Genomic DNA, 16,159 nt, shown 5'->3' with positions numbered 1-16,159 from the left:
AACAAGATTTAGCTTCCTTGGTTTGGGGAATATTAATATTCCTCTTGGTTGCCAGAAGGGACCCACTGACGTTCACACCCAGTGTGATTCACAGCCAGTGTGGTACAAATGCTTGTGATGTGGAAAAATCTGAAAAATTTTCAGATGCTCTTCTCCTTTCCTTTCTGCCATCAGCATAAACCTTATGTCCTTCAATTCAGACCTTCTGGGACCCGGTGGCACACCCTTCCCTTCCTCACAGGCTTCAAACCTTGTCTTTTCAGTGACATGGAGATGGGGATCCTCAGAGGGACCAGGAGCTACTTTTAAAACTGTGAATCTTTAAATTCTGAAGGCTTCATTAAATGTCCTCAAAATCAAGGTCTTCTTGTGAAAGGAGTTAACATCCATGTTAACTGGGAATTATCCATCATCTCTCCTAACTTTTCCTGTTCAAATAATCAAATAAGGACTTCCAGGAGTAGGCAAGAACTTTAAAAAGAAGAAGAAAAAAAGAGGCCAGGTGGGGTGGCTCACGCCTGTAATCCCAACACTTTGGGAGGCTGAGGCAGGTGGATCAGCTGAAGTCAGAAGTTCGAGACCAGCCTAGCCAACATGGTGAAACCCCGTCTCTACTAAAAATACCAAAAAATTAGACAAGCATCGTGGCGGGCACCTATAATCCCAGCTACTCAGGCAGCTGAGGCAGGGGAATTGCTTGAACCCGGAAGGCAGAGGTTGCAGTGAGCCGAGATCACGCCATTGCACTCCCACCTGGGCAACAAGAGCAAAACTCTGTCTCAAAAAAAAAAAAAGAAAGACTTCCTTGGGTTTTGTAGTATTCTCTTTTTCGTAGGCCATGAAATAAGGGAAGCTGTATGCCATTCCTGGTGGTCATCTATGATCTGTCTGAAGTATGTTTTTGTTGTTTTTTATTATTGTTCTTGTTTTTGAGAGAGAGTCTCGCTCTGTTGCCCACACTGGAGTGCTGTGGCATGATCTCTGCTCACTGCAACCTCCGCCTCCTGGGTATAAACGATTCTCCTGCCTCAGCTTCCCAATTAGCTGGGATTACAGGCACACGCCACCATGCCCAGCTAATATTTTATTTTTAGTTTTAGTAGGGATGGGGTTTCACCATGTTGGCTGGGCTGGTCTCAAACTCCTGACCTCAAGTGATCCACCCACCTCGGCCTCCCAAAGTGCTGAGATTACAGGCATGAGCTACCATGCCTGGCCAAATATCATGATTGCTAATGAAAAGTGACCTTAGGCGGCCGGGTGCCGCCTAATAGATAATAGATAGATAAAGTCAGTATTCTTTTTTTTTTTTTTTTTCCCCTCAGGATGGAGTCTCGCTCTGTTGCCAGGCTGGAGTGCAGTGGCACGATCTCGGCTCACTGCAACCTCCACCTCCTGGGTTCAAGCAGTTCTCCTCCCTCAGCCTCCCAAGTAGCCGGGACCACAGGTGTGTGCCACCACACCCAGCTAATTTTTTGTATTTTTAGTAGAGACAGTGTTTCACCATGTTGGCCAGGCTCATCTCGAACTCCCGGCCTCAAGTGATCTGCCTGCCTCAGCCTCCCAAATTGCTGGGATTACAGGCATGAGCCACTGCGCATGGCCGAAAATTGACTTTAATAACATAGATACAATGTGGAGAGATAAAGAATATGAATCACTGGCTTGGCTAAAATATTCCTGGGCTCTGATTCATGTCTTATCGGACAACCTTCGGGGGGTTGATTTGAGCTCTTGAGTGTCCTCATGACAAGATCAGAGAAAGCTTTAAACAGTGAGCATGAGGGTTTATTTGTGAACACTGACAATCAAATTCTAACACTTACATGGAAATACAAAGGATCTAGAAAGCCAAAGCAATCTTAAAGAATAGTATCGGAAGGTTTACACTACCAGGTATCAACAGTATTGGTACCACGAGAAACAGACCAAGCAAACGAACACAGAGCACAGAACCAAAGCCACGTCCTCAGTCACGTGATGAACACCACGGACGTCGCTGCAGTTACTGTGGGAAAGGCCAGTCTTCTCTGTGAATGGTGCTGAGTCAATTTGGCATTTCTGTCAAAAAAAAAACAACAAAACATCATAAACAAAAATTAACTTAAAATGGAGCAGAGACCTAAATGTAAAGCTAAAACTATGAAACTTCTAGAATAAAAAGGAGAAACTCTTAGTAACTTTATATTTGGCAGAGTTCATAAATATGACACAAAAAAACGTGAAAAAGAAAAACTTGACAAATTGGACATCGTCAAAACTAAAAACTTTTGCCCTAAAAGGCAAGCCACAGACTGGGAAGAAATATTTGCAAAACATATCCAACAAAGGATTTTATCTAGAATGTAAAAATTGCAGGCTGGGGTTGGGCGTGGTGGCTCATGCCTATAATCCCAGCAATTTGGGAGGCCGAGATGGGCGGATCACCTAAGGTCGGGACTTTGAGACCAGCCTGACCAACATGGAGAAACGCTGTCTCTACTAAAAATAAAAAAATTAGCCGGCCTGTAATCCCAGCAACTTAGGAGGCTCTGAGGCAGGAGAATACCTTGAACCCAGGGGGCAGAGGTTGTGGTGAGCCAACATTGTACCATTGCACTCCAGCCTGGGCAACAAGAGCAAAATTCCATCTCAATAAAAAGGCCGGGCACGGTGGCTCACGCCTGTAATCCCAGCACTTTGGGAGGCCAAGGCGAGCAGATCACAAGGTCAGGAGATAGAGACCATCCTGGCTAACACGGTGAAACCCAGTCTCTACTAAAAATACAAAAAATTAGCCAGGTGTGGTGGCGGGCGCCTGTAGTCCCAGCTACTCTGGAGGCTGAGGCAGGAGAATGGCGCGAACCTGGGAGGCGGGGCTTACAGTGAGCCGAGATAGCACTACTCCACTGCACTCCAGCCTGGGCTACAGAGGGAGACTCCATCTCAAAAACAAAAACAAAAACAGAAACTGCAGGCTGGGTGCGGTGGCTCATGCCTGTATAGCCAGACCTTTGGGAAGCCAAGGCAGACGGATTACCTGATGTCAGGAGTTCAAGACCAGCCTGAAGAATATGGCAAAACCCTGTCTCTACTAAAGATACAAAATTAGCTGGGCATGGTGGCAGGCGCCTATAGTCCCAGCTACTCAGGAGGCTGAGGCAGGAGAACTGCTTGAATCCCGGAGCCGGAAGTTGCAGTGAGCCACGCATCGCACTCCAACCTGGGCAACAAGAGCGAAACTGTCTCAAACAGAAAAACAAACAAACAAAAATTGCAATTTGAGCAGGCATGGTGGCTCATGCCTGTAATCCCAGCACTTTGGGAGGCTGAGGCAGGCACATTGCTTGAGCCCAGGAGTTCTAGCCCAGGAGTTTTGCAACATGGCAAAAGCTCACCTCCACTAAAAAATACAAAAGTTAGCAGGCTGTGGTGGTGCCTGCCTGCAGTCCCAGCTACTTGGGAGGCACGGTGGGAGGATCACCAGAGCCTGGGCAGGTCAGGGCTGTGGTAAGCCATGATCACACCACTGGACTCCAGCCGGGTGACAGTGAGACCCTGTCTCAGAACAACAACAACAAGAAAAACTGCAATCATGCCTGTATACCCAGACCTTTGGGAGGCCAAGGCGGACGGATTACCTGAGGTCAGGAGTTCAAGACCAGCCTGACCAATGTGGCAAAACACTGTCCCTACTAAAAATACAAAATTAGCTGGGCATGGTGGCAGGCGCCTGTAGTCCCAGCTACTCAGGAGGCTGAGGCAAGAGAATTGCTTGAATCCCAGAGCCGGAAGTTGCAGTGAGCTGCTGGAAGTTGCAGTGAGCTTCGTATTGCACTCCAACTTGGGCAACAGGAGCGTTAAGACAAGAGTGTTAAGACAAACAATCCAATTTTTAAAATAGGCAAAAAGACTTGAACCACTGAAAAAAAAAAAAAAAAGATGGCCAGGCTTGGTGACTCACACCTGTAATCCCAGCACATTGGGAGGCCGTGGCAGGCAGATCACCTGAGGTCAGGAGTTCAAGACCAGCCTGGCCAACATGGTGAAACCTCATCTCTACTAAAAATACAGAAATTAGCTGGGTGTGGTGGCATGTGCCTGTAATCCCAGCTACTTGGGAGGCTGAGGCAGGAGAATCACTTGAACCCAGGAGGCGGAGGTTGCAGTGAGTCAAGATCGTGCCATTGTATTCCAGCCTGGTGACAGAGCGAGACTCCATCTCAAAAAAAAAAAAAAAAAAAAAAAGACTTGAACAACCACTTCATTAAAATAGATAACAAATACCCACATGGAAAGATGCTTAATAGCATTAGCTGTTAGAGAAATGCAAATTAAAACCTCAATTTATTAAGGATGAGGCCGGGCGCAATGACTCACATCTGTAATCCCAGCATTCTGGGAGGTCAAGGCAGACAGATCACCTGAGGTCAGGAGTTTGAGACCAGCCTGGCAAACATGGTGAAAACCCATCTCTACTAAAAATACAAAAATTGGGCCGGGCACAGTGGCTCACGCCTATAATCCCAACACTTTGAGAGGCCAGGGCAAGTGGATCACCTGAGGTCTGGAGTTTGAGACCAGCCTTGCCAACATGGTGAAACCCCATCTCTACTAAAAGTATAAAAATTAGCCAGGCGTGGTGGCAGGTGCCTGTAATTCCAGCTACTTGGGAGGCTGAGGCAGGAGAATCTCTTGAACCCAGCAGGCAGAGGTTTCAGTGAGCTGAGATCATGCCATTGCACTCCAGCCTGGGCAACAACAGCGAAACTCCATCTCAAAAAAAAAGCCTGGGCGCGGTGGCTCACGCCTGTAATCCCAGCATGAGGTGGGCGATCACCTGAGGTCGGGAGTTCAAGACCAGCCTGACCAACGTGGAGAAACCCCGTCTCTACTAAAAATACAAAATTAGCCAGGCGTGGTGGCACATGCCTGTAATCCCACCTACACGGGAGGCTGAGGTGGAGGTTGTGGTGAGCCAAGATTGCGCCATTGCACTTCAGCCTAGGCAACAAGAGTGAAACTCCATCTCAAAAAAAAAAAAAAAAAAGATACAAAAATTAGCCAGGCATAGTGGCATGTGCCTGTAATCCCACATACTCAGGAGGCTGAGGCAGAAGAATCGCTTGAACCCGGGAAGCAGAGGTTGTGGTGACCCAAGGCTGCGCCACTGCACTCCAGCCTGAGTGACAGGATGAGACTCTGCCTCCAAAAATTAAATAAGTAAATAAACAGATTTATTAAGGCTGGGTACAGTGGCTCAAGCCTATAATCCCAGCACTTAAGGAGGCAGAGGCAGATGGATCACTTGAGGTCAGGAGTTCAAGACCAGCCTGACCAACATGGTGAAACCCCATCTCTAGTTAAAAAAAAAAAAAATTATCCAGGTGTGCACACGCCTGTAATCCCACTTACCTGGGAGGCTGAGGCAGGAGAATCGCTTGAACCCAGGAGGCGCAGGTTGCAGTGAGTCGAGATCACACCACTGCACTCCAGCCTCAGCAACAAAAGCGAAACTCCATCTCAAAAAATAAATAGACAAATAAATAAAATACATTAATTAAGGATGAGCTTGTTAAAAATTTAAAAGAACAACAACAAAACAGCAAAAACCCCACAATTTCGACACGCTACCACTATGGCTAAAATTAAAAAGGCTTGGCCAGGCAGGGTGGCTCAAGCCTGTAATCCCAGCACTTTGGGAGGCCGAGGCAGGTGGATCACGAGGTCAGGAGATCGAGCCCATCCTGGCTAACATGGTGAAACCCCGTCTCTACTAAAAATACAAAAAAATTAGCCAGGTGTGGTGGCAGGCACCTGCAGTCCCACCTACTTAGGAGGCTGAGGCAGGAGAATGGCGTGAACCCAGGAGATGGAGCTTGCAGTAAGCAGAGATCGTGCCACTGCACTGCAGCCTGGACAACAGAGCAAGACTCCGTCTCAAAAAAAAGGGCTTACTAGCTGGGTCCCGTGGCTCCTGCCTGTAATCCTAGCACTTTGGGAGGCCCAGAGGCCCAAGTGGAAGGATCCCTTGAGCCCAGGAGTTTGAGACCAGCCTAGGCACCACGGTGAGACCCTGTCTCACAAAACACCATCACCACCTTTAATTAAGCAAATTTTTTAAAAATGAAGGTTTATCAAACTAAGTGTCGGCCAGGATACACAGAAACAGAAATTTTCACTCACTGTTAGTGGCTTAAGAAAAAGGTAAACATGCATCTGCCATATGACCCAGCCATTCCATTCCTGGGGATTTACTTAAGAGAAATGAAAGCATATGTCCACATAAAGATGAACAAAAATGTTCAGAGCAGTTTTATTTGCAGTAGCCCCCAAACTGGAAACAACCCAAATGTGCATCAACAGCTGAATGGCAAAACAAATTGTGTGTTGTTTCCATACAATGAAATACTACTCAGCAATAAAAAGTAATGCATTGTTAATAAATGCAACAACATGGAAAAATTTTAAAATAATTATGTGGTGAGAAGCCAATGCCAAAAAAATCTATACGGAGGCCAGGCACGGTGACTCATGCCTGTAATTCCAGCAGTTTGGGCAGCCGAGGCGGGCGGATCACTGAAGGCCAGAAGTTTGAGACCAGCCTGGTGAACATGGTGAAACCCCATCTCTACTAAAAATATAAAAGTTAGCTGGGTGTGGTGGTGTGCGCCTGTAATCCCAGCTACTTGGAAGGCTGAGACAGGAGAATCACTTGAACCCGGGTGGCAGAGGTTGCAGTGAGCTGAGATCGCACCACTGCACTCCAGCCTGGGCAACAAAGTGAGACTCCTCTCAAAAAAAAAAGAAAAAAAGGTAATGGATACCACCAAATGGATACATTCATTATCTTGATTTTGGGAATGATTTCACGTAACAAATTATTGAAATACTTCACATTATACGTTATAAATATATGTAGTTGGCCGGGCGTGGTGGCTCACGCCTATAATCCCGGCCCTTTGGGAGGCTGAGGCGGGCGGATCACAAGGTCAGGAGATTGAGATCATCCTGGCCAACACCATGAAACCATGTCTCTAGTAAAAAAAAATACAAAAAATTAGCCGGGTGTAGTGGCGGGTGCCTGTAGTCCCAGCTACTTGGGAGGCTGAAGCAGGAGAATGGCATGAACCTGGGAGGCGGAGCTTGCAGTGAGCTGAGATCGCGCCACTGCACTCCAGCCTGGGCGACACAGCGAGACTCCATCTCAAAAAATAAAAAATAAATAAATAAATAAATAAATGTAGTTGATTATGTCAGTTATACCTCAATAAAACGATTACAGAAGTTTCCTAGGAGGTGGCACTACCAGCGGGCTCTGCCCCAGCTTGTGAGCTCCTGTGATTCTGGGTCTGTCCCTTGTAGTCAGGTGGATGGGCTTAGCAGTTAGGACTGACTTCATTTCCTTCCACTGTCCGCACACATGGCACTTGTCCTTCAAACATGCCCAGCCACTTCCTTCCTCTACCCCCAGGTCTTCAAGGGACTGGAGTCTCCTTATTGTTCAGATTTTAGCATGAATGTCAAGGGCCTTCACTGAGCACCACATCTAAATTAGTTCCTACTCCTCACCCTGTCCCAAAATCACTTTCTGTATTTCCCTGGTTTGTTTTCTTCACTGTACGTATCAGAATTAGACATTCTTTTTATTTATTCTTTGATTTTTTTTGAGACGGAGTCTCGCTCTGTTGCCCAGGCTGGAGCGCAGTGGTGTGATCTCGGCCAACTGCAACTACTGCCTCCTGGGTTCAAGTGATTCTCCTGCCTCAGCCTCCCAAGCAGTGGGGGTTACAGGCATGCACCACCACGCCTGGCTAGTTTTGTATTTTGAGAAGAGATGGGGTTTCTCCATGTTGGTCAGGCTGGTCTCGAACTCCTGACCTCAGGTGATCCACCTGCCTCGGCCTCCCAAGGTGCTGGGATTACAGGTGTGAGCCACCGCACCTGGCCTGAATATTCTTATTGATTTAGTCGTTCCTTTTTTTTTTTTTTTTGAGATGGAGTTTCGCTCTTGTTGCCCAGGTTGGAGTGCAGTGGCACAATCTTCGCTCACTGTAATCTCTGCCTCCTGAGTTCAAGCAATTATCCTGCCTCAGCCTCCTGAGTAGCTGGGATTACAGGCACCTGCCACCACGCCTGGCTAATTTTTTTCTATTTTTAGTAGACATGGAGTTTCACCATGTTGGTCAGGCTGTTCTCGAGCTTCTGACTTCAGGTGATCCACCCACCTTCCCCTCCCAAAGTGCTGGGATTTACAGGCGTGAAACACCATGCCTGGCCCTCTTTTTTTTTTTTTTTTTTTTAAACACAAGGTCTCTATCGCCCATGCTGGAGTGCAGTGGCACAATCACTGCTCACTGCAGCTTTCACCTCCTGGGCTCAGGTGATCCTCCCACCTCAGCCTCTTGAGTAGCTGGGACTACAGTCGCATGCCACCACACCCAGCTACTTTGTTTTTGTGGAGATGGGGTCTTGCCATGTTGGCTAGTCTACCCTTTCATTTTTATCATCTATTCTATTATCTTCCTCCCTCCTCAGTTGGCACCTTACTGAGAACCCAGATCCCTGGGTGCACCCAAAGGTGCTGTAGGTGCTGGCTGATAACTCTCAGCTGCCCTGGCCAATAACTGACTGACATGTAAAAGGAGGCTACAAAAGGCTGGCTCCCTTGCCTTAAGGAGGCCTAACTGTGGTGCCATTTGTGCTCCGAGTTCCCCATGACAGCAAGCAGAAGCTAGGCTCCATGTGAGACCACACTCTGGCTCAACCTTAGCCTGTTTTCTCTGCCCTGTCTTGCTTCCCTCACCCCCTTCTCCTGAGAGCACTTCCCCAATAATTCACTTGAACAAGAATGCTCATCTTAGGCTCTGCTAGGGAACCTGACTCATGACACCCTCTGTTAGCTTCCTGAGAGACTATCTTGTTAGTTCCCCTAGAACAAATTCCTGTCTTGGACTCTGCTTATGTCCACGCCCCTCATTTCCCTGCCAAGAATGACAGCTTAATGAGGGAATATCTTCATCATTTCCCTAGAACTGTTCCTAGAACACAGTAGGTGCTCAATGATGTACTGAATGCATGCAGGGGAGAGCCCAGAGTCTATTTGACAGCTCAGTAGTCAGCACCCCTTCTTGTCTGGGGGTGGCCTGGCCTGGAGGCATTGTGAGTCACAGCAGGTGGACAGGAGCTGAGTGGGTCAGAGATGGGACTAGCCCTGGGACAGCAGCTCCGCAACTCCACCACATCTTCCAGGTGAGGCACAACATACAGTGAGGATTAACGGGGAAGGATCCTCTGAGAAGATACAATCTCAAGGGTGGGCCTGGATGTGGGCTTCCAGAGACCATCTCCCTGAACCAGATCTTGGGGATGGTATGTACCATCCAGCCTCTGTCCACCTATATGTGAGGGATAAGTGTCTTATGAATTAACGAAGACATAACAGAGGGGGAACCCTGCCCCAGTTCTTTCTCTTCTCACTGTCCATGGGCAGAAGGGGAATTAGAAACAACACATAACTCCCTTTTTCACATAACAGAATCAGTACTTACTGGGCTGGGGGGTGGGTGGGTGCAGGGAGAAGTGAGCAAAATGGGACTTGTCTGTTTTCTGGACTTTGGACACCCTGAGGGCATAGTTTGTTTGGAACAAATGTCATGTTTAGTGTGCACAATCCCTGTTACTTTGAGCCCTATGCATAGGTCTAGCCTATGGCAGATACCCCAGGATGTCAGTGAACACACTGGACTGTGGTCTGTATACACATCTGTCTTCCAAGCTGGATTAGGAGCATCTTGAGGGCAGGTAGAGGCTGTTCCGGCTCCCCTTCCCAAGACCAGAGCCTGGCACAGAGCAGATGCTAGTTCAAGTCCATCAAATGACTGAATGATGAGGGCAATAATGCTGTTGGCTATGCTAGACATCCTCCCAGATTGTTTTCAGAATCCAGATCTAACCGTGGCTTTGTAATCCTTCCGCAGTTCCCTCTTACCCACAAAAGGAAGTCTAAGCTTCTGAGCCTGCCTGTACAGCACCTTCACGTAGTGCACTGGTCCACCTTCCCAGGTTCCTCTTCTGCTCTTCCTAGCACCAATCCTATCCAAGCTCGTGTTCACATCTGAAATAGGAAAGTCCTGCCCTGCCGGATACAGTGGCTCATGCCTGTAATCCCAGCACTTTGGGAGGCCGAGGCAGGCAGATCACCTGAGGTCAGGAGTTCGAGACCAGCCTGGCCAACATGGTGAAACCCTGTCTTCACTAAAAATACAAAAATTAGCTGGGGGTGATGGCAGGCGCCTGTAATCTCAGCTACTCAAGAGGCTGAGGCAGGAGAACTGCTGAAACCCTGGAGGCGGAGGTTGCGGTGAGCCAAGCTTGTGCCACTGCGCTCCAGCTCGGGCAACAACAGCGAGACTCCGTCTCAAAAAAAAGAAAAAAAGAAAAAGCCCTGCTCGGCTCTTCCCTCTGCCTAGAAGCTCTCCATTTTCCATCCTCAACCCACCTGGCACAGTCCTACTCCTCCTTTAAATATCTACTTACTTGTCTTGCTATTATTCCCTACCCCTCACCCTTCCAGCTGCAACTCAGAGAACAGGGCCCTCCTCCCGTCCGCCATCTGCATATCTATCCCAGGGCCTGAACCCTCAGTGGTCTTTGGAGAAGGTGGTTTAGGTGAGACTGTTGCCTGTGCTGCGTGGAAGGAGGGGCTCCTCGGTGGCCAGCAGCCGGTTAGCCACAGCCGCAGCCCTAGGTGCAGGGCTAAGACATGTCCACCGGCCTCGCGGTTTGAGAGGCGGCCTGTACCAAGCACGCTGCTCACCCGGACTCTTGTCTCCTAGCAGCGCCCCCTGGCTCGCCTTCATCATTCTGGACATCCGGGCTCCCGCGACAAGCGCGCAGCAAGAGTCGCCAGCGCTCCCGAGGCTCCCCTCCGAGCTCCTGCGTGCCCTACAAGGTCCACGCCCTGGCAACCTTCGAGTGCCTGGCTACAAGCCATGCCAGCCGCCTGTGGGAGCAGCTGCAGCAGTTCTGGGCCGATCACATCTCGCGGCCCTTCTCGCCACGGCGGCCGCCGCTGCGCCGCATGTCTTCCCTGTCCACCTTCTACCTGCTGGACCACAACACGCGCCAGGCAGAGCTGGGCCTCGCCTACGGCGCGCCGCGCATGCGCCTCAGCAACCAAGCCTTCGTGTTCCGCGGCGGGCGGTGGACCACTGAGGGCCCGCTGGCGCGGACGCGGTCGCCGCTGCTCTCGCGGACCGCCTCGAGCTGGAAGGCGCAGGTGCAGCAGACCAAGAGCCAGGTGTTGCTGGAGGAGAACAACTACCTGAAGCTGCAGCAGGAACTGCTTATGGACATGATGACTGAGGCCATGGCGCGCATGCACTTGCTGGAGAAGAAGCTCAACCCCGAGGTGACCCCGACGGCTGCGGCGCGCGCCTGGCAGAGGAAGATGCGCAAGCGCGCAGGCGCCAGCGGGGGCGTGCTCATGATCCAGCCGTGCGTTCTGGACTCGCAGTGACGAAATAAAGGCCGCGCTACGCATGCGCGCCTCGCGCCTCGCGTCTGCCACTGCCTCTGTGCTAGACTGGCCCCCGCGGTGCCCTGGGCCGGGCTCTGCGCGTGGGTGGGGGAGGTCTGCGTGGCCTCCGGGACTGCCCCTCGGTGCTGGCTGTCGGCGGGGGACGCAAGCCTAAGCTGCCTGTTTTGGGAGGGTGCGATGGGGCCGTGGAGGAGGGTCTGCGCGTGGCTCTCCGTCGTGCGGAATGGAAGCAAGGCTTGCCGCCGACATAACCCAGCTAGGGCGGAGTGGCGAGTAATGGCCTTGTAGGCCATCCAGGTAATGGAGGGCGAAGTCCCGGAGACGGAGGAACCGCGGTGCTCGGGGAATGAAGGGTGCGGTGCGGAGCGAGCGGGGGGTCGGGGACTTTGCACTTAGTCCGTCCTCAGGGCCTCTAGGCTCAGGAGGTCTAGAAACTAGGAGTCCCAGGGTAAGTGTTACTTTACATTCCCAAGAGAAGCTTTCTGGAAACCATGGGCTGTGCGGCCCCCACTTGCCTGTGCGGCATTTTGGGGAGTGGCGTCTGTGTTACAGGCCCCCCGTTTTTTTTTAAACACGGGGTCTGGCTCTATCACCCAGGCTGGAGCGCAGTGGCACGATCATGGCTCACTGCAACCTCCAGCTTCCGGGCTCAAGCAATCCTCCCAGCTTAGCCTCCTAAACGTGGGATTACAGGCGTGAGCCTCTGCGCCGGGCCCAAGCCTCGTTTCTTTTTCTTTTCTTTCTTTTACTTTTTCTTTGAGACGGACTTTGGCTCTTGTTGCCCAGGCTGGAGTGCAATGGCGCGATCTCGGCTCACCTCAACCTCCGCCTCCTGGGTTCAAGCGATTCTCTTACCTCAGCCTCCCAAGTAGCTGGATTACAGGCATGCGCCACCACGCCCGGCTAATTTTTTTGTTTTTTTTGTTTTTTTTTTTTTTTTGAGACGGAGTTTCGCTCTGTCGCCCAGGCTGGAGTGCAGTGGCCGGATCTCAGCTCACTACAAGCTCCGCCTCCCGGGTTCACGCCATTCTCCTGCCTCAGCCTCCCGAGTAGCTGGGACTACAGGCGCCTGCCACCTCGCCCGGCTAGTTTTTTGTACTTTTTTTTTTTTAGTAGAGACGGGGTTTCACCATATTAACCAGGATGGTCTCGATCTCCTGACCTCGTGATCCGCCCGTCTCGGCCTCCCAAAGTGCTGGGATTACAGGCTTGAGCCACCGCGCCCGGCCTTTTGTTTGTTTTTGAGAGAGTCTCACTCTGCCACCCAGGCTGGAGTGCAGTGCTGCGATCTCGGCTCACTGCAAGCTCGCCTCGCGGGTACAAACGATTCTCCTGCCTCAGCCTCCTGAGTAGCTGGGACTACAGGCGCGCGCCACCACGCCCGGCTGATTTTTATATTTTCAGTAGAGATGGGGTTTCACCATATTGGCCAGGCTGGTCTCGAACTCCTAATCTCGTGATCTGCCCGCCTCTGCCTCCCAAAGTGCTGGGATTACAGGCGTGAGCCACCGCGCCCGTCCTCAGGCCTCCTTTTCTATCTCCACAGAATGCAGACTGCCTGGCTCACAATCTTTTAAAAATTGCATTAGTTGTCAGTTTCAGAATTTGGAGATACCACACTAAAAATCCAGATTTCCTGGGGCCAGGCATGGTGGCTCATGCTTGTAATCCCAGCACTTTGAGAGGTCGAGGCGGGCCGATCACTTGAGGTCAGGAGTTCAAGGCCAGCCTGACCAACAAGGTGAAACCACGTCTGTTCTAAAAATACCAAAAATCGGCCGGGCGCTGTGTTGGGTGCCTGTAAGCCTAGCACTTTGGGAGGCTGAGGTGGGCTGATTGCCTGAGCTCAGGAGTTTGAGACCAACCTGGACAACATGGTGAAACTCCATCTCTACCAAAATACAAAAAAAATTAGCCGGGTGTGGTGGCGCATGCCTGTAGTCTCAGCTACCCTGGAGGCTAAGGCGGGAGAATCACTTGAACCTGGGAGGTGGAGGTTACAGTGAGCCGAGATCATGCCACTGCACTCCAATCTGGGAGACAGAGTGAGACTCTTGTCTCAAAACAAAACAAAATTAGCTGGGCTTGGTGGCATGCGCCTACAGTCCCAGTTACTGCTGAGGCTGAGACAGGAGAATCGCATGAATCAGGGAGGCAGAGGATGCAGTGAGCCACCATCATGCCACTGCACTCGAAATCCAGACTCTGTCTCAAAAAAATAAAATTTATTTATTTATTTATTTATTTTATTTTATTTTTTTTTTTGAGACGGAGTCTCGCTCTGTCGCCCAGGCTGGAGTGCAGTGGCGAGATCTCGGCTCACTGCAAGCTCCGCCTCCCGGGTTCACGCCATTCTCCTGCCTCAGCCTCCTGAGTAGCTGGGACTACAGGCGCCCGCCACCGCGCCCGGCTAATTTTTTTTGTATTTTTAGTAGAGACGGGGTTTCACCGTGGTCTCGATCTCCTGACCTTGTGATCCGCCCGCCTCGGCCTCCCAAAGTGCTGGGATTACAGGCGTGAGCCACCGCGCCCGGCTAAAAAAATAAAATTTAAAAATCCAGCCGGGCACGGTGGCTCACACCTGTAATCCCAGCACTTTGGGATGCCAAGGTGGGTGGGTCACCTGAGGTCAGGAGTTCGACACCAACCTGGCCAACATGGTGAAACACTATTTCTACTAAAAATACAAAAATTAGCCAGGCGTGATGGCAGACACCTGTAATCCCAGCTACTTGGGAGGCTGAAGCAGGAAACTCACTTGAACCGGAGAGGTGGAGGTTGCAGTGAGCCACTGCACTCCAGCCTGGATGACAAAGTGAGACTCTGTCTCAAAAAAAACCCAGGCAGATTAGGTTACCAAGGGATAGGAGGACACTGTGTGTGTGTGTGTGTGTGTGTGTGTGTGTGTGTGTGTACACAAGGGGGCTTCCTTTTGGGGTGGTGAGAAATTAGCACTATAGTGGTGATAGTTTTGCAACATTGTAATAAAAGTCCTGAATGGTACAGTTCAAAATGGTGAATTTTATGTGAATTTTATCACAATAAAAGAAGTAAAAGGAGGAAGATGCTTTACATAAAAACATGAAGCAAAACTTATATGTAGCATGCCAAAAATAGCAAAACTCATAAAGGGATCCAAGAATGCCTAAAGTTTAGGGAATATTGCTTTGGCCAGAGTACTTGAAAACAAATACAGTTCTAGGGTGGAGAAAGGTATCTGCCCCACCAAACCTGCAGCAGGCAGGGAGCCTTACAGCCCAGTGCACGCCCTGTTTAGAAAGGGGCATCCACAGGCCAGGTGCGGCGGCTCATGCTTGTAATCCCAGCACTTTGGGAGGCCGAGGCGGGCGCATCACGAGGTCAGGAGATCGAGACCATCCTGGCTAACACGGTGAAACCCCGTCTCTACTAAAAAATACAAAAAATTAGCCTGGCGTGGTGATGGGCGCCTGTAGTCCCAGCTACTTGGGAGGCTGAGGCAGGAGAATGACCTGAGCCCGGGAGGCGGAGGTTGCAGTGAGCCAAGATCGCACCACTGCTCTCCAGCCTGGGCGACAGAGCCAGACTCTGTCTCAAAAAAAAAAAAAAAGAGATGAAGGCTCAGGGAAGTGGGAATGTCAGAATGCATTTATTACATGAGACCAGAAAGTGTTGCATGGAGCTGCCCTTCACTAAGGCAATGCAGAATGTGGACATGAGGGGGCACCGGTGTCAGAAAGCTGGTGGTGGCTGTGCTTTGTGGCTAGGAGATGCTGCCATAGAACTTGGCTCCTCAGTGTCTTGGGGATGACACAATTCTGGAATGGCATTTAACCGTTCTGGATGGCAACATTTAACCCTCAGAAGCCAAGAGGGCATTCTTATCATACTGTGCAGCAAGATTGGAATGGCAACTGTGGGAGGGGGCGTGCTGCTCAGGGATCTATGGCAGTGACAATAACAGGTCATTGATGGGCAGCCAGCCAAAGAAAGGGAGGCAGACGGTGACTGACAGGAAAGTTTGGGAACAAGGACGAGGGTCATGCTGCAGAGATCTCACCGTCTTCCTCTGACGGTGCCACAGCCCTTTGGGAAAGACAGGAAAACCTCTCAATTAACTGAAATTCAGTTTGTACCACTACAGTAGAGTGGCAGGTTTGACCTACAGATTGAATTACACAAAGATATTTTAGGCCAGGTGCAGTGGCTCACACCTGTAATCCCAACCCTTTTGGAGGTTAAGGCAGGAAGATTGCTTGAAGCAAGAAGTTCAAGACCAGCTTGGGCAGTATAATGAGACCCCCATCTCTAAAAAAAGAAAATCAGAGAAAAAGACATTTGTTTTTTGTTTTTGAGAGAGTCTCGCTCTGGTGCCCAGGCTGGAGTGCAGTGGTGCGATCTCAGCTCACTGCAACCTCTGCCTCCCAGATTCAAGTGATTCTCCTGCCTCAGCCTCCCAAGTAGCTGGGATTACAGGTGCCCGCCACCACGCCCGGGTAATTTTTTGTATTTTTAGTAGCATTTCACTGTGTTGGCCAGGATGATCTTGATCTCCTGATCTCATGATCCACCCACCTCAGCCTCCCAAAGTGCTGGGATTACAGGCGTGAGCCACCACGTCCAGCCAAAAGAAAAACTTTTTTTTTTTTTTTTTTTTTT

The 16,159-nt window shown here is 50.2% G+C and overlaps 1 protein-coding gene and 1 long non-coding RNA gene across 2 annotated transcripts in view; both read left to right on the top strand.

The window, feature by feature from the left end:
- Positions 1-9,255: 9,255 nt before the first annotated feature.
- Positions 9,256-11,531, top strand: CBY3 (chibby family member 3). Its single transcript, XM_025386979.1, has 2 exons — positions 9,256-9,351; positions 10,818-11,531. Exons 1-2 carry the CDS (start codon positions 9,306-9,308, stop codon positions 11,498-11,500), a joined length of 729 nt encoding a protein of 242 aa, XP_025242764.1. The 5' UTR covers positions 9,256-9,305; the 3' UTR covers positions 11,501-11,531.
- A 19-nt stretch (positions 11,532-11,550) lies between these two features.
- LOC112625742 overlaps positions 11,551-16,159 on the top strand; it is a 17,583-nt gene continuing 12,974 nt past the window's right edge. Inside the window, exon 1 of the long non-coding RNA XR_003119764.1 lies at positions 11,551-11,818. This is a non-coding gene — a long non-coding RNA (uncharacterized LOC112625742). The remainder of the gene's footprint in view (positions 11,819-16,159) is intronic.

Source organism: Theropithecus gelada, chromosome 6 (genome assembly GCF_003255815.1).
Source record: "Theropithecus gelada isolate Dixy chromosome 6, Tgel_1.0, whole genome shotgun sequence".
Taxonomy (NCBI): domain Eukaryota; kingdom Metazoa; phylum Chordata; class Mammalia; order Primates; family Cercopithecidae; genus Theropithecus; species Theropithecus gelada.
The sequence above is the reverse complement of the archived record's forward strand: the minus strand, read 5'-3'. Positions and strand labels throughout refer to the sequence as shown.